Source organism: Sorex araneus, chromosome 6, assembly GCF_027595985.1.
Source record: "Sorex araneus isolate mSorAra2 chromosome 6, mSorAra2.pri, whole genome shotgun sequence".
In the NCBI taxonomy this organism is placed as follows: domain Eukaryota; kingdom Metazoa; phylum Chordata; class Mammalia; order Eulipotyphla; family Soricidae; genus Sorex; species Sorex araneus.
In genome coordinates, this window is record NC_073307.1 from 94,561,806 (window position 1) to 94,587,891 (window position 26,086).

A 26,086-nucleotide genomic window follows, 5' to 3' on the forward strand; every position below is an offset into this window, starting at 1 on the left:
GGCTCAAGGGAGGGGCCATGGCGTCGCCCTTGGGGCCCAGGGGTGCGAGGCATTTGGGTGCAGGGGCCTGGGGTGCCGGGCACGGGGGTGTAGGCGCATGAGCGGCTCCCCGGTGGTGACGGGGCTCCGACGCTGGCGGAGGGGGGGCAGAGAGCCCGCACCCCCTGGCCGCCCCAGGAAGGAAGCTCTCCCCAGGGCTTCCCCGAGGGAGGAACCTTCGCGGGTGGGGCGGTGTGGTGGGAGGGTCGCGGTGGCCCCCCTGGCAGGGTGCCGGGCCAGGGCAGGGAGCCCCGACGGCGGCCCGCGGGGCTGTCCGGGGGTCGCGGCTGCAGAGCGCGGCCCGGAAGCACAAGCCCCCGGCCCTTCCTGCAGCGCTGGGGCCGGGGACCGGCCGTGCGGGCGGGGGTGCGGGGCGCAGGGGCGCAGGGGCGCGGCCCTCTACCTGCTTCCCGCCGGGCGGGGCGGGCGGGGCGGGCGGGGCGGGGCGCGCACAACCTGGGCCGGGCGCGGCGGCGCGGCCACACTCGCTGGACGGCCGGGGGCGGCCGGGGGGCCCGGAAGCCGGGCGGAGAGGAGTGACCGGGGGGCCGGGGGCGGAGCCGCGGGCGCCGGGGCGGGGAGCCGAGCCGGGGCCCAGGAAGCGCCGCGCGCCGCCCCCCATCCGGGCCGAGCCGCCGGGGCGCAGCAGGCTGGGCCGGGGGCACGCGCCGCCGCCCCACGATGATGAAGAGGCAGCTGCACCGCATGCGGCAGCTGGCCCAGACGGGCAGCCTGGGGCGGTGAGTGACCCCCGCTGTCCCCTCCCGCCCGCGCCGGGCCCCCCGCCCGGCCCCGCGCTGACCCGGGCCTGCCCGCCCCGCCTGCGCTGCGGGCGCCCCGTCCACCCGGGCCGGGCAGCGCGGGGCGGCAGGGGCGGCCCGAGCCCCCGAGCGCAGGGGCGCGGGAGGGGGTGGCTCAGATCAGGCCCGGAGGAGCCTCTGCGTGGGGGGGCCCTCCCCGGCCTCAGTTGTCCCTTCTGAGCAATGGGGACAGCGACCCCGCTGGTGGCCTGGTGGGGGAGGAAACGGCCATCTGGGCTGCAGGGGAGGGCAGGGGGCCGGGGGCCCGGGCCGGGATAGGGTCCGGCCCTCCGCCCCGCCGGCAGGCCAGAGCCTCCTGCTTCTCTATCTTGCTTCTGCTTTTGTCACCGCTCAGATGGAAACAGCCCCGCGCTGGGCTCCCCGCTTCCCGCCAGGAGGCCGTGAGAGGCTGGAGCGGAAGCCGGGAGTTTGGGGCGCTCCCCTCTCCCCCCACCCCCACCGCCCAGCATGTGCGTTTCCTGTTGTCTGAGCGCAGGGCTGGGGGATCCGGCCCGAGTCTCACCCTGGCACGGAGGCCTGGGCGGCGGGACCCCCGACTCCTGCGCCCCTGCGCCCCGGGCCTCAGTGGCCCCTCGTCCCGGCCCCCCCCCCCCCCCCGCACTGCAGAGTTGGGGGCTGCGCTCATGCACTTCCGTGCCTGGAGGCTGCCTGGGGGGCTGTGCAGAGAGAGGGCGGACCCCAGGGGGGGGCTCCCCAGCGCCCCTCCTGGAACTCAGCCCCGGGTGGAGGAGGCGGAGCAGAGATGTGCTGGGACCGGAAGGGGCTGGTGGGCGGCCCTGGAAGAAGCTGGGGTCCAGGGGCCTGTGGGGGGCGCGGCGAGCAGAGGGGGGTGCTGGCCCAGCGCGGCTCAGCACTGGCTCCCCCGCCCCCCGCAGCACCCCGGAGACGGCTGAGCTGCTGGGAGAGGAGCTGCAGCAGGTACGTGCCCAGGCGGGCGGCGGGTGGCAGGACAGGCTGGCGCAGGTGCGCTGCGGGCTGGGCGGGACAAGTGTTGGGGGCCCAGTGACTCATCCCCGAGCTCTGGGCCATGGGTCCCCAAGAAGAGGGAAGACAGGGTAGGGGGGCGCGGGGCCTTAGCCCAGTGGCCAGGGGCTGACCTTGCCTGTGGCCGGCCTGGGCTCCACCCCGGGGTCCCCCCGCCCGCCGGGAGTCAGCCCCAAGCACCCCTGCAAAGGCAGACCCAGGGGTGGGGTGGCCGTTCCCGTGACCCCACACCCCGCATCCCCTCGCAGGTGGAGCAGCGGCTGGAGCCGGCCAAGCGGGCAGCGCACAATGTCCACAAGCGGCTGCTGGCCTGCCTGCAGGGCCAGAGCGGGGCGGACATGGACAAGCGGGTGGTGAGTGAGGCCTCTCTGCGGCAGCGCGGGCATGAAGACTGCTGTATCCTGGGACCCCCAGGGGGCACCCCCTCAGGCCGCCTCTCTCCTCCTTGATACCCTCCCTGGCATCCACCAACCTCCTGTGACATCACATTGAACTTCTCCGGCCAGTCAGCACCCTGTGCAGAGCAGACTCTGCCGAGACAACCCCGGGGGCCTTCCTGGAGGAAGTGGCACAGAGCTGGCTTTGGCAGGCCTCTCCCTGGGGTTGGTTAACCCACCCCCAGCATTCACGGAGCGATTATGGCTCATGTGTCACTAAGACACGCCGGTACTTGCTTCACAAGAATGCCAATCCCGGCCTGACTAGCGCTGAGTCCCCCGAGGAAACGGGGACTTGGATCCAGTGACTCAGGGAGGTATTCAGGGAGTAAGAGGCCAGACTGAGAGTCGAACCCTGGTTTCTGAGCCCGCAGCTGCGTTCTCTGGGAGTTGGGAGTTATCCAGCAGCTCAGGCTGGCCGAGCACTGGAGCCGGAGCCGGGGAGGAGAGGAGTTAGCCAGGCAGGGGCTGGCCTCGGCGTTCAGGACCAGCCGCTCAGTCCCCGGGGCTGGAGCACAGCCCACGACCTTGGGCAGGCCCCCCCCACACACACACACACTCCAGCCTCACACGTGATGTGACATTCCTGCCTAGCCAGTGGCTTCTGGGAGGGGAGGGCCGGATGGGTGCCACCCCCAGCGCTGTCACCACCCGTGACATGACATGACACACCCCAGTTTGTCCTCCCGGGCCTCGGGCATGCGCTGCCCCGAGGGACTCAGGTGTGTGCCGGCTTCCGGACACGCGTGTCAGGCTGGCCCCACCCCTCTCTGCAGAAGAAGCTCCCGCTCATGGCGCTGTCCACCACCATGGCCGAGAGCTTCAAGGAGCTGGACCCTGACTCCAGCATGGGGTGAGTGCGGGCCCCCTGGAGGCCTGGGGCGGGGCGGGGGGGACCCTGAGCCGGGAGCAGGGCGGGGGAGCCCACTGCTGCCGTGCCCGCAGGAAGGCCTTGGAGATGAGCTGTGTCATCCAGAACCAGCTGGCCCGCATCCTGGCCGAGTTCGAGATGGCCCTGGAGAAGGACGTCCTGCAGCCGCTCAGCAGGCTGAGCGAGGTGACGTGTTGCTGCACACGCATGCATACATGTGCACACACGCATGCATGTACCCCTGCACCTGCTCATACACACATACACGCACATACATGCACACCTGCACATACACAGGCCTGTGCACACACCTGCATGCACATGTACATGTACTCATGCACATACAGGCATGCATATATACACTCACACACATATATGCATGATGTACATGCATGCACGTGCACATATATACATATGCATATATATGCACACCTGTGCATACACATGCATGCACTCATACATAGATGAATGCACACATGCATGCACACAGATGCATGCTCACAAGTACATGAAAACTCATACATGTACATGCACACGTACACACATGCATGTACACAGATGCATGCACACATGCCTGGCCCCCCCACCCCATGCCCTGACGCCCTCCCCCACCGCCCCTAGGAGGAGCTCCCAGCCATCCTCAAGCACAAGAAGGGGCTGCAGAAGCTGGTATCTGACTGGAGCACCCTCAAGAGCAGGTGGGAGCACTGGCCTCTGACAGTGGGGAGGGTCCACGGGCTGGTGCCACAGCGGGGCCCTAAAGCACCGCGTGGGGAGGTGTCTGTGCTGGGAACTCTGGGCAGGCAAGTGTGCACGGGCTTGTGTGCAGAGGCACGTGGATCTGCCAGTTGGGGGACCCCTGGAAGGACCCCACCCCCTCCCCCCCAGCGCCTCTCTGACGCAGGATGGCTGTGATCTCCAAGCCCACCACCAGGGGCACCCCAGAGCACCGTCTGCCCACCCTGCTGGAGTTGTTTTTTTTTTTTTTAAATAGTGTTTGTTTCCTTCCATCAACTTTATTTATTTATTGCTTCTGGGGTCACACCCAGCGATGCTCAGGTTTACTTCTGGTTCTGCACGCGCCAGTCATTCTAGCGGTGCTTGGGGGACCCTATGGGATGCTGGGGATCCAACCTGGGCGAGCAGCACGCAAGGCAGACGCACTCCCCGTTCTGTCACTCTGGCCCGCTGTGGAACTCTTGCTTCCGTGTTTGGGGAGTGGAGGCGGGGGTCCTCCCAGGCAGTGCTCAGGGGGCCCAGGGGCCACTCCCAGTGTCCCTAGCCTAATGGACTGGACGCTCCGGCAGGAGGCCCCGGGGTATGTTGCCGGGATCACCAAGGTCCTGCCTGCCAGTGCTTGGGACCTCCAGGGCTCTACCTGCCAGTGCTCAGGACATCCAGGGCTCCCTCCAGCAGTGCTCGGGGTTCGTGTGATGCCGGAAGTAACCGGGGTCAGCCGCAGGCAAGGCCCGCGGCTTTCCCGCAGAGCCCCCCCCAGTCCGGGATTTACTGCGTGTGTGAACCCCCGATCCCACGGGGAGGGGACACTCGGCTTCTGGCCCGCAGTGGGTCGGTGACTGCGCTTCCCTGGCATTGTCCCCAGGCTCAACCAGGCCGCGAAGAGCTCGGGCGGCGGTCAGGGCCTGGGCAGTGGCCAGGGCACTCACAGCTCGACCGCCACCGCCAACAAGGTGGAGACGCTGAAGGAGGAGGAGGAGGAGCTCAAGAGGAAGGTGGAGCAGTGCAAGGTGGGTGGCGGCTGGGGGTCCGTCCGTGCCCGGGTCGGGGGAGGGGTGGCAGAGTGGCATTCCCGGGTCACAGGCGCTCCGAGCGCTGCCCAGGGCTGCAGAGCGGGAAACCCAGCTCTGGATACAGCCGGGGCCTGGAGCTCTCCCCGCCAGGGGGCTGAGTAAGTGGGTCCAGCGGGTGGTCCAGTGCGCTCAGGCCGGCACCTGTGGACACGGGTCGGAGTTGGAAGCTGTAGATTCCACACTCGAGGGGATAGCACAGCGGGGAGGGCGTTTGCCCTGCATGCGGCTGGCCTGGGTTCGATCCCCAGCATCCCCTTTGGCCCTCACCCGACACTGCCAGGAGTGATTCCTGAGTGCAGAGCCAGGAGTCACCCCTGTGCATCGCCGGGTGTGACGCAAAAAGCCAAAACAAATAAACAAGTAAATTTCATACTTGAGTTCAGGGCTGGGCTGGGGAGCCGGGCCCCGGGTTTGATCCCCAGCACTGAGTGGACCCCCCAAAAAAAAGTGTGGGAGGTTTGGGGCTGGAGCAGTAGCACAGTGGGGAGGGCGTTTGCCTTGCACGCAGCCAACCGGGGTTTGATCCCCAGCATCCCATATGGTCCCCCGAGCACGGCCAGGAGTGATTCCTGAGTGCAGAGCCAGGAGGAACCCCTGAGCATCGCTGGGTGTGACCCCCCTCAAAAAAAAAGTGTGAGAGGTTTCCTGGGAGCTGGTCTCTAGTGCTGTCTGAGCAGGACAAGCTGGCCGGGACCCCCTTGCCCAGTTTGGGCAAGTCCCGGGCCCCCCGAGCCTGCTTCCCCTCTGTGCCTCCATCCCACTGGGTCACCCCCGCCCCTCTGTTCCCAGGACGAGTACTTAGCCGACCTGTACCACTTCGCCACCAAGGAGGATACATACGCCAACTACTTCATCCACGTGAGCCCAGCCCCAGGCCTCGGGGTGGGGGGTGGGGGTGGGGTTGAGCTCCCGGGCCTGGCTCCCCTCACCTCCTCTACGGGGTGCCCCTGTGCCCACAGTTTATGGAGATTCAGGCCGATTATCACCGCAAGTCCCTGAGCTCGCTGGACACGGCCCTGGCCGAGCTGAGAGAGAACCACGGCCCTGCAGGTGGGCGGCCGCAGTGGGGACCAAGTGTGCCCCCCATTCTGAAAGGTCGCGGGGGCCGAGGAGGACCCAGAGCAGGGGCCTTGGGGGAGCCCGACTGGAATGAGGGGCGTAGGTGGGTGGGGGGCGTGGTGTGGGGGTGTCCTTGGGGATTGTGTGTCCGGGAGGTGGGGTGAGACTCTGGACCCCAGGGGTCGGGGAGCCTGATCTGTCTCGTCCCCGCAGACCCCTCCCCCTCGATGACGGCCACCCCCTTCTCCAGGGTGTATGGGGTGTCGCTGGGCACCCACCTGCAAGAGCTGGGCCGGGACATCGCCCTGCCCATTGAGGCCTGTGTCCTGATGCTGCTGTCCGAGGGCATGAAGGAAGAGGTAGCGCCCCCTTCTGGCCAGGGCCGCACACTGCAGCTGGTGCTGATGCCCACGCCTGCCACCAGGGGCGCCAGAGGGCTGCATCCCGCGCCCCGCCCCCCTCCCGCCCGCCGCTTGTCCCCCCAGCACTGGGATGAGCCTTGAGCATTTAGCCGTGGCCCCAAAGCCCTCCAGGACCTCCCGGCTGCACAGACCTCGGCTCCCACTTAAGACACTGGCGGGTGGACACTGGGGTGATACACTGCGAGACCCCCAGCACACGGCACCGCACTGTCCACTCTGCCCTCCATCCTGCGGGGACACTGAGGCCCCACCAGCCCCGGGGTGCCCTCCTAGCCCCCCGCCACGCCTGACATTCCCCCCCCGCGTGTCCCCACCAGGGCCTCTTCCGCCTGGCCGCCGGGGCCTCCGTGCTGAAGCGCCTCAGGCAGACCCTGGCCTCAGACCCCCTCGGCCTCCAGGAGTTCTGCTCCGACCCCCACGCCGTGGCAGGTACGTGAGTCCAGGCGCGAGGCACAACGGGGGGCACTGGGGTCCCCGGGGCTGCCCCCCACAGTGGCCGGGACAGAGCCTGACCTGACCTTCCCGCCCAGCCCTGACTCGGGGCTTCTTTTGTGAAGCGCTGGGTTTCGGGGGGCGGGGGGGGGGGGCGTCTGCCTGGCTCTCGGGGGCTGTTCCTTGGTGCGCCCGGGACATCGTTTCCGAGCACCGGGCACCAAACTGCGTTTGGCCACATTCCTGGCAAGCGCCTAGACTACTGAACTAGTAGTTTTTTTTTTGCTTTTTGGGTCACACCCAGCGCGATGCTCAGGGGTCACTCCTGGCTCTGCACTCAGGAATTACCCCTGGCCGTGCTCAGGGGACCATATGGGATGCTGGGAATCGAACCCAGGTCGGCCGCGTACAAGGCAAACGCCCTACCCGCTGTGCTATCGCTCCAGCCCCCTGAACTAGTAGTTTTATATTTGGATTTTTTTTTTCTTTCTGGGTCACACCCGGCGATGCTCAGGGGTTCCTCCTGGCTCTGCACTCAGGAATCACTCCTGGCGGTGCTTGGGGGCCCTATGGGATGCTAGGAATCGAACCCAGGTCGACCGCATGCAAGGCAAATACCCTCCCCGCTGTGCTATCACTCCAGTCCGGCTATTTGGATTTTTTATCTCTGGAATTTTGATCTCTTGGATTTCGGCTGTGCTGAGCCAGGGCTGGCTCCTGGCTCTGTGCTCAGAGATCACTCCTGACAGGGTTCAGGGGACCCGATGGGGGGTGCCAGGGATCAAATGTGGGTCGGCCGCAGGCAAGGCGACTATCTCCGCTGTCGTAATTTCTCTCTGGCCCCAGCCCCGGGATGCCCTGTGGGGTGAGCCCCCCGAAACGGCTGTGCATTTGGGGCTGATGGCCACTGACTTGCCTCGTTTTCTCTAAAGAACCAGGAGTGCCCCGGAGTCGAGCTGGTCTTACGAGACACAAGCGTGAGGGAAGGCTGGAGGCTCTCCAGGAGAGAGCCAGGTCCTGGGGTGCAGGTTGGGGCTGGGGCTGACACCTCCATCCCTACCTCCAGGTGCCCTCAAGTCCTATCTGCGGGAATTGCCAGAGCCCCTGATGACCTTTGACCTCTACGACGATTGGATGAGGGCCGCCAGGTGAGGACACAGTGGGCCTTGGGGAGGGAGGGTCAGGGGAGGGGAGGCCGCAGGGGTGGCTCAGCTCCCCGCCCTGTCCCCCTTCCCAGCCTGAAGGAGGCTGGCCCGCGGCTGGAGGCCCTGAAGGACGTGTGCAGCCGGCTGCCCCCCGAGAACCTCAGAAACCTCAGGTGAGCCCCGGGCTGCCTCCTCTGCCCCGCTCAGGGCCCTGGGCTGGGCTGTCGCCTGGTGTGACCCAGGCGGTGAACCCAGGACTCTAGCCCATTGTTTTGGAAAGCCTTCTTATTTTGGGGGTCGCTCCTGGCAGTGCTGGGGCGATCCTGTGTGCTGCCAGCGGCTCAGACCGGGCTCGGCCACATGCAGCAAAGTGCCATAACCCTGCGCGCTCGCCAGACCCCGCCTCTGCAGCCGGGCGGTTCTGAGGGGCCCCCATCTCCCCGGCCCAGCCCCCTCACTGGAAACGCCCGCCCTTCTGCAGGGTGGCTGGCTGGTACTCCGTGCTCATAGCCCCTGGCATGCATTTGGCACCAGTATCACGTGATGATTTTTCTTCGGGGAGGTGCAGTTGGTGGCTGTCCCTGGGGGTCTCGGGCAGCCAAGGGACGCGGGGGTCAGACCTGGCGTCCCGGTGCGCTCAGCCCTCTGGGCATCTCCCTGGAAGCCCCCCCGCTGGGCAGTTCTCAGCCCCGTGGCGCGAGAGCAGAGGGGGAATCCCGGAAGCCCCCCGTGGCCCTGACCCCCCTGGCCCATCTCCCGCCCAGGTACCTGCTCAAGTTCCTGGCACGGCTGGCCGAAGAGCAGGAGGTGAACAAGATGACGCCCAGCAACATCGCCATCGTCCTGGGCCCCAACCTGCTGTGGCCGCCGGAAAAGGAGGGGTGAGGGGTGGGCTGCGGGAAGGCGGGGCAACATGGGGGTGGGGCACGGGGATGCTCTGGGGGAGGAGTCGGGTGGGGACTCCGGGGGAGGGGCGGGAATGGGGAGCTGCGGGTGGGGGGCTCTGGGCGAGGGGTGCGGGGGGCAGAGCGCGCTGGGCGAGGGGCGGGGGTGGGGGGCTCCGGGTGAGGAGCGCGGGGTCGGGGGCCTCTGGCGTGGGGTGTTCCGGGCATCCGCTCTTGGGGCCCAGAAACGTTCCCGTCCCCGCCCCTTCCCGGCCCAGAGTCCTCCCCGGCCACCAGCTCCCCGTGTCCCCACGGAGGGAAATGAGAAACTGCAGGTTTTTGCTTTGGGAACCTGGTACAGTAACGGAGAAACGGCAGCGAGTCGAGGCTGTGCTGCGGGAGAGATTCTTTTCCTCCTCTGGTTCGGGGGCCACAGCCAGCCATGCGCAGCAGTGCTGCTCCCAGCTCAGTGCTCAAGGGTCACCCCTGGTGGTGCTTTGGAGATCCCAGTGGCATGCCAGCCTGGAGATGGGGGGGGCGCCTGCTGTGAGGGGCCACCGGGACTCAGTGGCCTGATGTCTCTCGTTTCCTGCCCCGCCGCAGGGACCAGGCCCAGCTGGACGCGGCGTCCGTATCGTCCATTCAGGTGGTGGGTGTGGTCGAGGCCCTGATCCAGAGCGCGGACACCCTCTTCCCCGGAGGTGACTGTCTCCCCTGGCGCGCCCGGCCCTTGGAGCCCTCATGGGGGGGCTCAGCCGTAACCCCCCAGCACCTGGGGGAGACGCTTTTCCCGGCTGTGGGATGGGAGGCCCCGGGGCCCCGAGCGGGCGGGGCCAGGAGTGAAGGAAGCGCCCGCTGTCTGCAGATGTCACCTTCAACGTGTCCGGCCTCTTCTCAGCCCTGGCCCCCCCGGACAAGGTCAGCGACAGGCCAGCCTCGTGGGAGCTTCCGGCTGCCGATGTGCCAGGCCCGGCCAAGGAAAGGTGGGGAACGGTGGCCTGGAGGGCCCGCCCCTGCCCCCTGTGCTGGCCCGAAGGCCTACCTCTCAGGCTCCTTGGGAGACCAGCCCTGACTCGGCTTCCCAGTTTTGGGTGGGGGCGGCAGGAACCCCGGAGGAGGGGAGCCAAACGCGTCCCTTATCTGTGATGGCAGCTCACACCAGCAGGGGGCGCTGTTTCTGACGCTGGCGGTTGGGGCCACTGTGGGGGCTGCCTGGGGGATCATTCTGGAATGGGCAGGGCGCCTCCCACCTGTCCCTCCAGTGCACACACGTGGCTGCCTGTTTCCTTTGAGCAGGATGTCCCCAAGGGCACCTGCTGTGGGCCAAGTGCAGGGGGGGGCAGGATTCCAGCACCAGCAGGAGTGGCCCCCAAAGAAGGGAGAGTCCAGGGGTTAAGGCACTTACCTTCCCTGAGCCTGACCCCGTTTACTACCCGGCACGACACCACCAGGAGTGGCCCCTGAGCACAGAGCCAGGAGTAGCCCCAGAGCGCCACTGGCCAAACCCTGGGGCTGGGGGGAAGTGAAGAGTCCATTTCTGGGGGATGGGTGGCTCAGAGCGAGAGTGCTCGCCTTGTTGGAGGCACCTGGGCTTGGTTTCCGGCCCTTTCTGTGTCTTCCTCGCCCAAGAAGAACGTTTGGGACTGGAGCGATAGCACAGCGGGAAGGGCGTTTGCCTTGCACGCGGCCAACCCAGGTCCGATCCCAGATGGTCTCCTGAGCACTTCCAGGAGAGCAGAGCCAGGAGTGACAAAAAAAAAAAAAGAATTCGTAAGAGCATCAGGCAGATTTGGGGGTCCCCTGGGGTGGCAGCCTCAGCCCTGCGGTCACATAAGCCCTCCCAGTTGGGGCCCTTTGTTGTGCAGGGCCTGGCGCAGGCAGGAGGGAGCCGGGGACCCTGTGCCTCGGCCACTCGGGCCCATGGGACATCCTGCGTCTCATGGGGCACCCGGGGCCCTGCTTCCTCCTGCTTCCCACCTGCGGGGGCTCACGGAACCCGGGACTCGGAGGACCCGGGTCCTGGGTCCTGTCCTGGTATCCGTGTCTGGGGAGACGCTTTAGGGGACAGTCCCAGGCCGGGCCCAGGGGGACCCAGACAGCCTGTGGCTGGGACACGCGCCCCTGCGAGGCCTGACTGACCTTGGCCTGACTCGGCAGGACGGAGGCTGCGCCTCCCCCCAGGCCCGCCTCCCCGAGGGTGACCAGGGCCACCCCGGACACGGCCAGCCCAGCGGAGGACACGGCTCGGAAGAGTGAGTCCATGGGGGACAGAGGAGGGCAGGAGGGGCTGGGCGACCCCAGGTCACCCCCGACTCTGCAGCCTGGCCCTGTCTTACGTGGGGCCGTGGCGTGGCACAGCCGGACACGCGTGGGGCACCTGGGCTCTAAAGCCAGTGGCCCACGGAGCCGGCCATCAGGCTGGAGGGCACAGGGTCCCCAGAGGGCCGGGCGCGGGCACTCTGGCCTGCCTGGCGCATGCTCCGGGCTCTGGGTGTGATGGGACCCTCCAGGAGTGCTCCCTGAGCACAGAGCCAGGAGTCAGCCCTGAGCACCACTGGGTGTGGCCCAGACCCCCCCACACACACCAAAGCAAGAGAACAGGGAGGTGGGGCTGGAGAGATAGCACAGCGGGTAGGGCGTTTGCCTTGTACGCGGCCGACCCGGGTTCGATTCCCAGCATCCCATATGGTCCCCTGAGCATGGCCAGGGGTAATTCCTGAGTGCAGAGTCAGGAGTAACCCCTGTGCATCGCCAGGTGTGACCCAAAAAGCAAAAAAAAAACAAAAACCCAAAAAAAAGCAAGAGAACAGGGAGGGGAGGCAGGACGGCCCCACGGACAGCCGGGCCCTTTCCCCGCACCCTGTGGGGGGCATTCAGGTGTCACCGGGGCTGCCCTCCCGTCTGCCTGCACGCCATCTTCCCAAGGGGGACACTGGGGAAGCTGAGTCTCTGCCCCACTCTGGGTGGAGACCCCGTCCAGGAGACCCCGGTGGAGGGATGCTTGAGAGTGGAGAGGGGCAGTTCTGGTGGGCTTCCGGGAGGAGGTGGGTCAGAACCAACCAGCGTGTTGGCAATGCCCTGACTTCCCTCCCTTACTCCAACAGCCAAGCGCCCGGCCCCCGCCCGGCCCACCGTGCCGCCCCCCCAGATCTCCGGCTCCCGCATGTCCCCCCCGGCCCCCCCTGGCAGCCCTGTGACCCCCCGGGCCCTGCCCCGCCGGCTGGTCGGCAGCACCCTCCGGGCCCCCACCGTGCCCCCGCCCCTGCCCCCTGTGCCCCCCCAGCCCGCCCGGCGCCAGAGCCGCCGCTCCCAGGCCTCCCCGGGCCCCGTGTCCGCGGGCGGGCCTGAGCGGGGGGACCCCGGGGGCGGCCCCGAGGACGGAGGAGCCTTTGGGGCCGGAGGCAGCGCCCCCACGTCCCCAGCCAACCCCCCTCAGCCCAGACCCCGGAGCCTGGCCTCCGAGACCGACTAACCCATCATCCTGTGCCGACACCGCCGCCCCCGCCCCCCTTTGCTCCCCACTCCCAACGGCCATGGGGGGTCCGGGACCCCAGCCTTGGCCTCCACGTGCCTTGATGCCTGCTGGGTCGGCCCCCAGCCAGGAGGACCCAGGACAGACCCCCACTTGACACCTCACCTCTTCCACCCCAGGCCTGGGGACCTCTGAGCCGATGCCCCTGGCAGTGCCACCGGGCGGAAGGAGAGCTTGCCTGCCCCCCACCCCCAGACTTCTATTTTTCTCTTGCCGACATATTTTTTTGTAAGGCCGATGAATAAATTATTTTGAGCAAAACTGGAGTCGGCATCTGCTTGATCACTCCCGCTGTGCCCGGCCCGCCCTCTCCGGGGACACAGCCGCCTCGGGCATCCCTCCGGGCCGCGTGGCTTCCGCAGGGTCCGGGCAGCTGCCCGCGGGCACTCAGCTGAGACCCGGCCGGGATCGCAAGGTCACGTGGTCTCGAGGGGCGGCGCTTGAGTCCGGACGGAGGCGGAGCAACGGGACCGTGTGGAGGGCGCTTGCCTCACATGAGACTGACCCAGGTTCGATCCTCGGCGTCCCGGAGGGTGCCCTGAGCCTGCCAGGAGTGGTTCCTGAGCATCACTGGGTGTGACTCAAGAACAATGGAAAGACAGACTCTTCCTGGCTCACGGAAGCGACCCGTAAGCGTGGGTGGCTGTGGGGTCTGTTTCCCCCCCCAGCCTCTGGCGGTCCCAGAGAAGACCCAAGGGAGAGAGACTCATGGGCCAGGCCCCCTGCCACTGCTCCGTGCCAGCCACCAGGCTCGGCCCTAACTCAGCCTCATCACCACGGACCTAGCCACGGGGGACGGACGGCGGAACTGACCGGAACTGACCATCAGGACCAGGTGTCGGGCCGGGCCAGGAGGGTGCGAAGGGCAAGTTCACAGGCTTCGCACCTTCCCAGCGCTGCAAGGCTCCCTGAGCTCCAGCCAGGGCTGACCCCTGAGCACTGAGCTAGGAGTAGCTCCTGAGCACTGCCGGGTGTAACTTAGCAAGGGGGTGGAAAATCAACTCCCAACTGTCTTGGTGGTCCTTAGGTGATGCAGGTGATGGGGTGTCCCTAAGGGAAGATCGGGGTGCGGGGCTTTTATTTCAAGTAGGTGAGAAAGTTGGGGCTCTCGGCTTCCAAGACAACTGAGCTTAGAGCCTCTCGAACAGTCCTCCTGTAAGTCGGCATTCTTGCTGGAGGTAGAAGTTGGTGGCTCTACTGCTGGAGGGGTGGGTGTTCAATCATTGTATAACTGAAAATCATGAAAACTTTGTAACTATCTCACGGTTATTAAAAACAAAGGAAATAGGGGGCTGGAGTGATAGCACAGCGAGTAGGGCGTTTGCCTTGCACGCGGCCAACACAAGTTCGATTCCCAGCATCCCATAGGGTCCCCTGAGCACTGCAGGGGTAATTCCTGAGTGCAGAGCTAGGAGTGACCCCTGTGCATCGAGGGATATGACCCAAAAAAAAAAAAAAAAAGAAATAGAAAGGGTAAAGTGAATAGATAGATGAGTGAAAGAATAAATAGAATAAATGATGTGTTTTTCCTTTTGAATCCCCCACCCCCAAGGAAAAAAAAAAGGCCTAAAGGCTGCTAAGTGGCTTTCAGCTTGACAAGGCTTTTCTAGTTTCTGTTCCTGTGGCACGGGGAGTTGGGGGAGGTCAAGGAAGGCTTCCTGAAGGAGGTGTCCTTGAAAATTCTTTCCAGGTCTGCCCAAGTGAAATAGTGAGCAAAGAAGAGACCCTGCGCCCAGCGCTGGGGAGAGTCGCTGAGGTTGGGTGAGAGCGGCGACTTTCCCCAGGTCTTTGGAAGCACAAGGAACTTTCTCAGAAGTCGGCAGACAACCTCAGGGTTTCAACACCCCACTTCCCCAAGCCGGGAAGAAGGCGGTTGGGTCACCTGTCACTCCGAGGCAACTGGTCACTATTTCTCCGGCTTCTTCATCCCAGGTACTCCGGTGAAAGGCTGGCGGGGCGCCCAGTCACACTGACTTTCCAAGTATGATTTAGAAACAAGGAAATCTGAAAATGGCCCGGGGTACTCTCAAAACAAATCAGGAGCTCGGGGTCCTGCCAACGGGCCTCTTCACTTTCGTGGGCAGCATCAGGGACCAAACCAGCGTCAGCACAAGCATTTTTATTTGTTTGATTGACTTTGGGATACCCCAGGGTCACTCCTGGTGGTGCTGGGGAGCCCCCTCCGTGGTGCAGAGAATCAAACCGGGGTTGATTGTGGCAAGCTTCTAATCTGCTGTACTGGGTCTCCCGCCCCCAGTGTGTATTTTTGTTTGTTTATTTGTTTGTTTTTGCCTTTTTGGGTCACACCTGGCATTGCACAGGGGTTATTCCTGGCTTTGCACTCAAGAATTACTCCTGGTGGTGCTCAGGGAACCCTATGGGATGCTGGGAATCGAACCCGGGTTGGCTGCGTGCAAGGCAAACGCCCTCCCTGCTGTGCTATCTCTCTAGCCCCGCCCCAGTGGGTATTTTTAAAACCAGTGTTGTCAAGGGGCCTTGCTTGTTGCCGTGTATAAATAAATATAGCTTAAGAAACAAACACCAGGGGCTAAAGCAATAGCACAGTGGGTAGGGCGTTTGCCTTGCATGCAGCCGACCCGGATTCGATTCCCAGCATCCCATAGGGTCCCCTGAGCACCGCCGGAGTAATTCCTGAGTGCAGAGCCAGGAGTAACCCCTGTGCATCGCCAGGTGTGATCCAAAAAGCAAAAAAAAAAAAAGAAGAAGAAGAAGAAACAAACACCAGGGGCGGAAAGCTAGCAGGACGCTTGCCTTGCGCGCGACTGACCCAGGTTCAAACCCCGGCATCACATACAGTCACCGGAACCCTGCCAGGCATGATCCCTGAGTGAAGAGCCAGGAGCGTTGCGGTGTCAACCCCCACCCTCACCCCACCCAAAAAAAAATTCAAAACAGAAGCGAACAGCACAGCCTGCCAGGAGAATTATTGGCCTAGTCCAGGGGGGGACAGTACCACAAAAGACACCCTGCACCTCTCTCCATCACACTCACACACCCCACCGCGCACCCAGCCTTCCACTGTTCAGAGGCCATTGAGATTTGACACAAAAGATGCTACCTCCATCAGCATCTGTTTTCTCCTAGCAACCGGCCCGCCTACGCTTCCGATTGGGTGAGGAGCTCCGTGAGTCGAGGGATAAGTTCCATTACTCGAAGTTTATTAGTCAGCAAGCACGCCAGTCTCCCAGCCCGAGAGCCCAGGCTGGGTTTTTATTGGTCCTCGCCGCGCGTCCCGCCTTTCCTCTAAGCTCCGCCCGCCTCCCCGCCACTCTCACCGCCATTGGCCGCGGGCCAGGCGGTGGCCCCGCCCCTGGGCCCTGGAGGCGCGGCGATTGGTCGCGGCGGGGAGGGCAGCGGGCGCGCTCGGGCCGCGGGCGGAGAGCCGCGCGGGCGGGCGGGCGGCTGCATGGCGCGCTGCGAGCGGCTGCGCGGCGCGGCCCTGCGCGACGTGCTGGGCCGGGCGCAGGGGGTCCTGTTCGACTGCGACGGGGTGCTGTGGAACGGCGACCGCACCGTGCCGGGCGCCCCGGAGCTGGTGGAGCGGCTGGCGCGGGCCGGCAAGGCGGCGCTGTTCGTGAGCAACAACAGCCGGCGCGCGCGGCCCGAGCTGGCGCTGCGCTTCGCGCGTCTGGGTTTCGGGGGGCTGTGCCCCGAGCAGCTCTTCAGCTCCGCGCTGTGCGCCGCGCGCCTGCTGCGCCAGCGCCTGCCGGGGCCGCCCGACGCGCCGGGCGCCGTGTTCGTGCTGGGCGGCGAGGGGCTGCGCGCCGAGCTGCGCGCCGCTGGGCTGCGCCTGGCCGGGGACCCCGGGGACCCCCGCGCCGACCCCGCCGCCGCCGCCCCGCGCGTGCGCGCCGTGCTCGTGGGCTACGATGAGCACTTCTCCTTCGCCAAGCTGAGCCAGGCGTGCGCGCACCTGCGCGACCCCGACTGCCTGCTCGTGGCCACCGACCGCGACCCGTGGCACCCGCTCAGCGACGGCAGCCGGACCCCGGGTGAGCGCGGGGCCGGCGGGGACGCGCGGGGGGAAACCGAGGGCGACGCCCGGGGGTGATGACGAGGAAGGGGTCGGCTGATGGCCGGCTCCCCACCCGGCCAGAACCTAGGGTGCCACAGTCCCCCGGGAGCAGCGCGCGCTGCCATCGCTTTGGGGGGAGGGGGCAGCTGTGGGGGTCCCCGTTTGACAGATGAGGGCCTCTGCGGCCCAGGACAAAATGCAGGCGAGATCCGGGAACCCCGGGCCCCAAGGGCTATTTTGCGGCCAAGCCTGAAGGGTTGCCCGGCTGCAGGGGGCTTAGGACCCTGCCCCAGGACGCTGTCGGAGGCGGGTGTGCGGGCAACTGATGGAGTTTGACCAGAGATCAAGTTCCAGCTCCGTGGCCGGGTCAGCCCCTTCAGTTACGTAAGTTCACGCCTGTCTCGGTGTGAAACGGGCATCCTGAGCCCCCTGGCACCTCTGCCCGGCTTAGGTTTTGTCTGTCGGTGGTCAGCGGGCCGAAGAGACCCCGGAAGTTCCCCTGAGCCCACACTGCGTGTCTTTCCAGATCTCTCTGGACATGGGAGTCAGCGGCCCCTCTCTCATTGAAACCGAGGCTGGGGGCCAGGAGAAGGTCGGGGTCAGGGCTGACGTCCATCCCAGCCCGCCAGGGACAGCCCCAGCACTGCGCGCCCCCAGCACCTCCAGGGAAGACCCAGGAAAGAAGGGGCTGGAGCCACAGACCGGCAGGGAGGGCTCTTGCTTTGCATGGGGTCCACCCGGGTTCGATCCCCAGGACACCCCTGAGCCCCGCCAGGAGTGATTCCCAAGCACCATGGGGTGTGTGTCACCCCTAAGTCAACAACAACCAGAAAAACACAAAAGAAGGAAGAGAGGGGGGCTGGAGAGATAGTACAGTGGGGTAGGGCATTTGCCTTGCATGCGGCTGACCCGGGTTCGATTCCCAGCATCCCATATGGTCCCCTGAGCACCAGCAGGAGTGATTCCTGAGTGCAGAGCCAGGAGGAACCCCTGTGCAACGCCACGTGTGACCCAAAAAGAAAAAAAAAAAGAAGGAAGAGAGGAAGGAAGGAAAGGGAGAGAGGAGAGATGGAAGGAAGGAGGGAGGGACAGAAGGAAAGGAAGAAGGGAAGAAAACGGCATCTGGAGGTGACCCAGGAACATGAACCTGAACTTTGGTTGTTGGGGTTTTTGGTTTTGTGTGGGGGCCACACCTGGTGATGCTCAAGGGCTTACTCCTGGCTCTGTGCTCACTCCTAACAAGCTTGGAGGCCCACACAGGGTGCTGGGGGTCGAACCCAGGTTGTCCACAGGAAAGCCGAGTGCCCTCCCCACTGTCCTATCGCTCCAGCCCCCTGAACTTGGTACTTTTTCTTTTAAATGTTTATTTGTTTTGCTTTTTGGGGCACACCCAGCGATGCTCGGGGTTCCTCCTGGCTCTGCACTCAGGAATGACTCCTGCGGTGCTGGGGGACTGTTTGGGATGCCGGGGATCGAGCCCGGGCTGGCCATGTGCAAAGCAAACACCCTCCCCGCTGGACTATCACTCTGGCCCCTGAACTTGGTCCTTGGGCCCCTCCCGTTCCCTGTCCCTGTGTATCCAAGGGACTCTTCTGGCTTATTTTTTCCCTCACACGCGCGCGAGGCCTGTGCTTGACTCTGCCAAGCCGCAGTCCCCACGCCGCGGCTGTCAGCTGCGTCTCGGACCTGCAGCAGAGGCAGGAGTGGGTGCCAGCTCTGCGGGGTTTGACTCAGGATCGGACAGATGGCAGAGGGGCTGACTTTGTAGGATTGTGTGTGGGCACTGAGAACCCCCGTCAGCAGGCTGCAGACAGAGTCAGAACGCTGTCTCTGGTGGTCCCTGGCCCACAGAGGCATTGATCCCCCATTCAGGGGACCGGGTGGTGGTACTGATCAAGCAGACACAGTAGAATGATATTTGGTACAGTAAAGGCTTGGTACACAGGACCTAGAGTTCAAGAAATCTGGGAAGACGTCCTGGAGGAGGCATTTTCTTTTCTTTTCTTTCTTTAAGATTGTTTGGGGGACCATGTGAGGTTGGGGATTGAACCCAGGCTTACTGCGTGCAAAACTTGCATTCAGCCCTTTCAGTCTAGGGCTTTTGTCCCTCAGTACCGCTGTGTCGGTGCCTGTTGGCGCTGCTGGTCATTCATTCCCACAGCCAGTAGGGGGCAGCAGGAACCCAGCACAGGCCGCGCTGCCGCCCTGGTTGGGTGTCTGAACCGTTGCTGCACTGAGAAGCTGCTGCCAAATATTCCTGAAGACTTGACAGATGGTTCAGGGCCGATGCGGATTTGGTCCCTAACACTGTATAGGGTCTCCCCCCGCCCCCGGCCTGCCAGGAGTGATCCCTGAGCGCCACCAGGTGTGGTCCCAAACCAGTAATAGCACTGTAGGTGAGTGGAGGAGGGGGGTTCCTATGGGGGCGGTCCATGGCGATGGGGAAGGAAGAAGCTGGCGGCTGAAATGTCCTGTTTTGTTTGGGGGCCACACCAGCTGTGTTCCGGCCTTGCTCCTTACTCTCTGCTTTGGGGTCAATCCTGGCATGACTCGGGGGACCCTAAGGGACAGCCAGGGATTGAACCGCATACCAGCAAGTGCCCTCCCCACTGCACTGTCTCTCTGGCCCAGGACGGGCCTGGGTCCCCTTAAACCTTCTAGGCCCGGGGCTGGAGCAATAGCACAGCGGGGAGGGTGCTTACCTTGCATTCAGCCAACTCGGGTTCAATTCCCTGCATCCCGTATGGTTCCCGAGCACCGCCAGGAGTAATTCCTGAGCGCAGAGCCAGGAGTCATTCCTGAGCATCACTTGGGTGTGACCCAAAAAGGGAAAAAAAAACCCTAGGCCTTTAGCTTAAGTACATCAAGCACCAGCCACTGACCCGCCAGTGTGGGGACGAGGGGACAGGCAACATAAACATTTGGGGCCAGCGGAGGGGGGGGTGACAGATTTACTAACAGGGCAGCCCGGATGCGTGACATTCACAGCCCCGGTGGCTACTTCCTGCCACCGTCCAGAAATTAGCTGCGAACCTGAAGGCCGCAGTGAGAGGGCGGCCCATACAATCCTGTAGAATTTTCTTTTAATCTTTTTGGAGGGGGTCACACCCAGAGATGCTCAGGGGTGACGCCTGCTTCTGCGCTTGGGGATCACTCCTGGAGGTGCTCCGGGGACCATACGGGGTATAGCGGATCGAACCGAGTCTGCCGCACCGGGCGATGCACAGGGGTTACTCCTGGCTTTGCACTCAGGAATTCCTCCTGGTGGTGCTCGGGGGACCCTATGGGATGCTGGGAGTCAAACAGGGTCGGCCGCGTGCAAGGCAAACGCCCTCCCCGCTGTGCCATCGCTCCAGCCCGTCTGGCTCAGTCCTGAAGATTTTTCCTCCTCACCTCGGTAGCCCCCAGCGCTGATCCTGGAGAAGAGCAAAGGATACAGTTTGAAATTGTGTTGCCGTGTGTTTGGACAGTAGCTAATTTGTTTGTAAATTGATGCCAGTGAGGATTTCCAGACCGGAAGCTAGAAACTAGAATGGGGGATCCCTGCCTTGGCCTGGGCTGACCCGGGTTGCTCCCCGGCACCCTGTATGGCATGGCCAGGAGGGACCCCGGAGCAGCGCCAGGTGTGGCTCCAGAACCCAAGCCTGACTTTTTTTTTTTTTCTTTTTGGGTCACAACCGGCGATGCTCAGGGGTCACTCCTGGCTCACTACTCAGGAATTACTCCTGGCGGTGCGCAGGGGACCATATGGGATGCTGGGAATTGAACCTGATTGGCCCCGTGTAAGGCAAATGCCCTCCCCGCTGTGCTATCGCTCCAGCCCCCCAAGCCTGACTTTTGCTGTTGTTTTGGGCCCCAGCCGGCTGCGCTCAGGCCTTAATCCTATCTCAGGGCAGGGACCCTCCTGGTGGGGCTCAGGGATCATATGAGGTGCTGGGGGTGGAACCCGCGTCGTCATCCGTCAGGTCAGCGTGTACAAGGCGAGTGCCTCCAGCCCTGGGCGCTCTCCCCGGCTCCTGACATTTTCTCATTGTATCCACCTGTGTTCCCTCCCAGGTGGGTTGGTCTTTTGTTTGTGGACCATAATTGGTGGTACTTAAGAGTTACTCCACATACATTGTTCAGGGGCCCATAGGGTGCGAGCACTGAGACCCCAGGCTCTGGCTCTGTGCCCCCCTATCCCTGGACCAATAGGTTTTTTTTTTTAATGTAAACTTTATTTTTTTTTATTTTATTTTTTTGGGGGGTCACACCCGGCGATGCACAGGGGTCACTCCTGGCTCTGCACTCAGGAATCACCTCTGGCAGTGCTCAGGGGACCCTATGGGATGCTGGGAATCGAACCCAGGTCGGCTGCGTGCAAGGCAAACGCCCTCCCCACTGTGCTATTGCTCCAGCCCCCTTATTTTTATTTTTTGGCTTTGGGAGTCACACCCATCCAGGCACAGGGGTTCCTCCTGGCTCTGCACTCAGGAATTACTCCTGGCGGTGTTTGGGGACCCTATTGGATGCTGGGAATCGAACCCAGGTCGGCCGTGTGCAAGGCAAATGCCCTTCCTGCCGTACTATTGCTCTGGCCCGGAGTTTGTTTTTGTTTAGTTGACAGAAGACTACGTACTGTGTTATGTGTCACTAAGATGACCTTTAACTTTTTTTCTCCCCCTTTTGGGTCACACCCAGCCGGTGCTCGGGAATGACCTTGGCGGTGCTCAGGGGACCCAATGGGATGCCAGGGATGGAACCGGGGCTGCACATAGGCAAATGCCCTCCCCGCTGTGCTGTCACTCCGGCCTTAGCAGTGCGTGTGTGTAACTGCTGCTCACGCACGCCTGACGGCGAGGCCTTCAGCGTCTGGGGCCCCGGGCAAGCTGCAGGCTCCTCCCGACGGCCACAGGACACGCATTGTGCGGACAAGATGGTCCTGGGTCGGGCCACTGAGCACCGTCCCCGGGAACAGCCTCCTATTGTTCCACCCGGGCCGCATTCCACAAGTTTGCTGCCAGAGCCGCTGGCCGTGGGCAGCTCTGCGCCTGTGACATTTGTCGCCTGGTTGAGTTTGCCACCTTGGTCCATTTCCTGGCAGGGGCTGACTGGGTCAAAGGTGCCCCTGTCCGGCCCACATTCTTTTTTTTTTTTTTTGGTTAATTTCTGGGACGTGTGCCACGATGCTCAGGGGTGTTACTCCTGGCAGTGCTCAGGGGACCCCATGGGATGCCAGGGAGCGAACTCCGGTCAGCCACGTGCAAGCCACGTGCAAAGCAAGCGCCCTACACACTGCACTGTCACTCCAGCCCCAGAAACACACATTCTTTTTTTTTTTTTTTTGCTTTTTGGGTCACAACCGGCAATGCACAGGGGTTCCTCCTGGCTCTGCATTCACACTCAGGAATTACTCCTGGCGGTGCTCAGGGGACCCTATGGGATGCTGGGAATCGAACCCGGGTCATCTGCGTGCAAGGCCAACGCCCTCCCCGCTGTGCTATCGCTCCAGCCCCCTTGGTTTTTGAGGGTTATTTTATTTATTTACTTTGCCTTTTGGGTCACACCCAGCGATGCTCAGGGGTTACTCCTGGCTCATGCACTCAGGAATTACTCCTGGTGGTGCTCGGAGACCATATGGGATGCTGGGAATTGAACCCGGGTCAGCCATGTGTGAGGCAAATGCCCTACCCGCTGTGCTACCGCTCCAGGCTGAAACCCTCATTCTTGCAGCGATCAGCACAGCTCTGAGGGTTTCTCCAAGCCCAAGGCACACCCTGCCCAAGGATGTGGGCAAGACTGAGGGCCCCTCCCCCCAGGGGCTGGAGCGATAGCACATTTGGAGGACACTTGCCTTTCAAGTGGCCAACTCCAGTTCGATCCCCGGCATCCCATAGGGTCTCCCAAGCACCGCCAGGAGAGATTCCTGGGTGCAGATCCAGGAGGAACCCCTGAGCATCGCCAGGTGTGACCCAAAAAGAAAAAAAAGACTGAGGTCCCCCTTCTCCTGCCAGTCCTGGTGAACAGAAAAGCTGTGTGGTTTATCTGGTGACACACAGCCAGGCGCTCGCTCAGTTCCCAGTGAGACAAACCCCATCAGCACCCCCCTTTTTTTTTTTTTTTTTTTTGCTTTTTGGGTCACACCCGGCGATGCACAGGGGTTCCTCCTGGCTCTGCACTCAGGAATCTCCTGGCGGTGCTTGGGAGACCCTATGGGAGGGATGCTGGGTGCCGCGTGCAAGGCAAATGCCCTACCCGTTGTACTATCGCTCCAGCCCCAGCACCCCCATATTAGAGATGAAAAGACTGAGGCCCAGAGGGGCTGGTCACCTGGCCACGAAAGGTGGACACAGGACACGGACACAGTCCCTGCTGTCCCCCACATGGAGACGTGGCCATGATCCGGGACCCAGTTCGGGGTCTCATTGCCCCAAGCCCTGCTGCCTCCCTGGGACCCTGACTCCCCCCTGCCCTGCCCAGCCCCACCCATGACCGCTTGTCCGTCCCCCGCAGGTACCGGGAGCCTGGCCGCTGCCGTGGAGACGGCGTCGGGCCGCGAGGCCGTGGTGGTGGGCAAGCCCAGCCCCTACATGTTCGAGTGCATCACGGAGCACTTCAGCGTGGACCCCGCCCGCACTCTCATGGTGGGCGACCGCCTGGAGACCGACATCCTCTTCGGCCACCGCTGCGGCCTGACCACCGTGCTCACACTCACCGGCGTCTCTCGCCTGGACGAGGCGCAGGCCTACCTGGCGGCCGGCCGGCACGACCTGGTGCCCCACTACTACGTGGAGAGCATCGCGGACTTGATCGAGGGGCTGGAGGACTGAGCCCCCCGCGGCAGCTCCCCGCCCCGCCTCGCCCCAGGGAGGAAGGCTCGGGGCCCAGAGACCCCGGAGGCTCCCCCAGACTCTGGCCCCAGGGTAGGCCTTAGGGCCTCCCCTGAGCTGTGGCCGGAGGTGACCCCTGTCCCCAACAGCTGACCTTGGCCTGACCCAGCCAGGCGGCCTTGGTTCCAGCCCCAGCCCCGTCTCCTCCTCTCCCATGAGGTCCCGCCGCTGGGCCCCTGTCCCAGCACCCCCTGACCTGACCCTAAGCTTCGCCAGCGCCCCAGGTCCTGGCCTTGGGTTCCTGCGGCCCCGTCCGAGGTCCTGGTCTCCGGGAATCAATCATGACTGTCCGAGGCCGGACAGACCAACTCAGAACACTGAGCCGTCTCGGCCTTATCTTGTCCTAGAACAGCCGCTAATTGTGATCCATTGATGGTCCTGGGTGATACTGGGTGGAACAGTTCCAAAGGACAGTGGCCTCTGACAGTCCAGGCTCGAGGGGACCAGCCAGGGATGGAGATGTCTGTCCCGAAATCCAGGCCCAGGGCGGACGGCGCCCCCACACTCACGCACTGGGGGGCCGCGGGGGCTCCGGGGCGCCCGGCTGTGAGCTGCTCGTCCCCACTCGAGGCTCTGCCCCAGGGTCGCCCGTGCCACAGCTCCAGGGGCCGCTCCTGAGCCCCTCTCCACTGTCAGTGTTTTCTGTGCCACCTGTCCCCGTGCCCACCCCCGCTATTTATTATCATGTGCCAGTGTCGGGGGCGCGGGGCCGGCCTTCCCCGCCGCCTCCGCCCCCGCTGTGCCCACAGACTTAATAAAGTGCTCAGTGTCACTGTGGGTTTCTGGCTGTGGCCCAGGGGGAAAACTCGCCCGGAAGGAGGTGGTCGTTCTCCATTCCAGAACATTCTTTTGGGGCTGCAGTGGGAGTATTGCTGAGGGGCGTGGGGCCACACTCAGCAATGCTCAGGCTACTCCCGGGGCTTCTCGGGAGACCATGCGGTGCCAGGGACAGGATGGGGTGGACCGACGCCCTCCCTATGCGCGGTCCAGCTTCCAAAGGACCCTCCTTATGTGTGCGCTCCAGCCTCCCGCCCCCTGAGAATGCATGCTCAGTGCCCCCTGGACACATTAGCGAGTTTATTCTTAGCCCCCTTCATGGCGAGGGACTGAGGTCACAAGTATCACGTGGGGGCTGGAGAGATAGTACAGCAGGTACATCCTTGCCTTGCATGCAGCCGACCCATGTTCGATCCCCGGCATCCCATATAGTCCCTGTGCACTGCCAAGAGCGATTCTGAGTGCAGAGCCAGGACCCCTGAACAAACTGGGTGGAGTCCCAACCTCCACCCGCTCCCCTGAAAAAAAATGAATCCAAGCATCATACCCAAGTGACTCCAGCAAGCTGGAGCACTTTCTGTAAAAATGAAAGGGAGGCATGGGGGTGGGGTCACACTGAACCCCCTGGCACCTGGGCTGACTGCTGAATGTCAGGCCTGTCACAAGTTGTCACTAGAGCTTGTACGAGCCTCTCGCCGCGCCTCCAATGTCGCGTTCAGCTGCAGTGAGCCACCTTCCTACTTTGCACTTCGTGCCGCCCGAGAGCGAGGGCTTAGGGGCCGGCATGAAGCTTTGCATGCTGGCGCCACACAGTCCCCCAACGCTGCCAGAGGTGACCCCTGAGCACTCCGAAGTACTGTCCTAAAACAAAAGGAAGAAACTGCGAGGCAGCACCAAGAGCCTGGGAAAAAAGCGGGAGGGATTCTTCCTGGGAGGAGGGGGGGCACGACGAGCAGAGTTGCAGCTTAGGAGCCCGTGCAGGGCTCCAGGGGACTTCCGGTGTGCGGAGCGGATCAGCTGCCCCATGTGGTAGCCCAGGGACCCCAGATGTGACACTCAGCAGTGCCCTGAGCCGCCTCCCAGGCTTCTGAGTGCCCCTCCCACCCCCCCATCTCCCAGGGAAGATTTTCATTGGTTTAGCCTGGGTCACGTGTTTGTCCTGGAAGGGGGCGGGAAACAGCCAAAGAATGGAGCACGGCTATTGGCCTGCATGGGTCACGTGTGCCCTGTGGGGCGGTGCTTGCCTCCCGGGTTCCACACTGGGCCATCTTCCCTGCTGAAAGTCAAGATTGCCTCAAAGGAACCTAGGTGGCACATGTGTCACTGCCAGCCAGTGATGGATGTACCCTTGATTTGTGATGCACAGAGGACAGCTGGGAGATTTTGAAAATATTTGGCTCCCTCCGAAAGAAGAACTTGCTGGAGGCATTTCCTCTCTGGGTGTGGGAGCTTTTGCAGCCATGCTGTGATCTTGAGGCATTACCCAGGATCTTGTTCCATCTCGAGACGCTGGTTTTGGGTGGCAGAGCAAAAAAAATGAGGTGAGTTAAAACACTGGTTGAGAAGAACTTCGAACCCAAAAAAGTACAATGGCACAATGAAGGAAAATCCAGAAATAGCCTCCAGCACTACCCAGTGTGGCCTCCAAATCTCCCCACACCCCGCCCCCCAAAAAAGAAACCCTGCCCACTAGACCCTTATTTTCTTTTCCTTTGGGCGGTGAGGGGTGAGGTCACACCTGCCTGTGCTCAGGTCTGACTCCAGGATCAGTCCTGGCGGGCTTGGGCATCCATATGGGGTACAGGACTTGAACCTAGGTCAGCCGCATACAAGGCAAGAGCCTTCCCTGCTGTATTATCTCTCCAGCCCCAAAGACCCTGGTTTTGCCCACAAACTCCCCGGATTGACTGATTTTGATTTTTTTTTTTTTTTTTTTGCTTTTTGGGTCACACCCAGCGATGCACAGC

General features: G+C 63.4%; 2 protein-coding genes across 2 annotated transcripts; both read left to right on the plus strand.

Moving 5' to 3' along the window:
* The first annotated feature begins 667 nt into the window (after nucleotides 1-667).
* Nucleotides 668-12,614, plus strand: SH3BP1 (SH3 domain binding protein 1). The gene is made up of 18 exons (XM_055141138.1): nucleotides 668-779; nucleotides 1,736-1,778; nucleotides 2,093-2,197; nucleotides 3,058-3,134; nucleotides 3,227-3,338; nucleotides 3,774-3,850; nucleotides 4,756-4,900; nucleotides 5,753-5,821; nucleotides 5,923-6,013; nucleotides 6,236-6,381; nucleotides 6,762-6,873; nucleotides 7,943-8,024; nucleotides 8,114-8,194; nucleotides 8,786-8,902; nucleotides 9,509-9,606; nucleotides 9,771-9,888; nucleotides 11,063-11,157; nucleotides 12,010-12,614. The coding sequence occupies exons 1-18, from the start codon at nucleotides 721-723 to the stop codon at nucleotides 12,375-12,377; spliced, it is 1,995 nt and encodes a 664-aa protein (XP_054997113.1). The 5' UTR covers nucleotides 668-720; the 3' UTR covers nucleotides 12,378-12,614.
* A 3,199-nt stretch (nucleotides 12,615-15,813) lies between these two features.
* PDXP (pyridoxal phosphatase) lies at nucleotides 15,814-24,114 on the plus strand. The gene is made up of 2 exons (XM_055141161.1): nucleotides 15,814-16,450; nucleotides 22,966-24,114. The coding sequence occupies exons 1-2, from the start codon at nucleotides 15,865-15,867 to the stop codon at nucleotides 23,280-23,282; spliced, it is 903 nt and encodes a 300-aa protein (XP_054997136.1). The 5' UTR covers nucleotides 15,814-15,864; the 3' UTR covers nucleotides 23,283-24,114.
* Nucleotides 24,115-26,086: the final 1,972 nt, after the last annotated feature.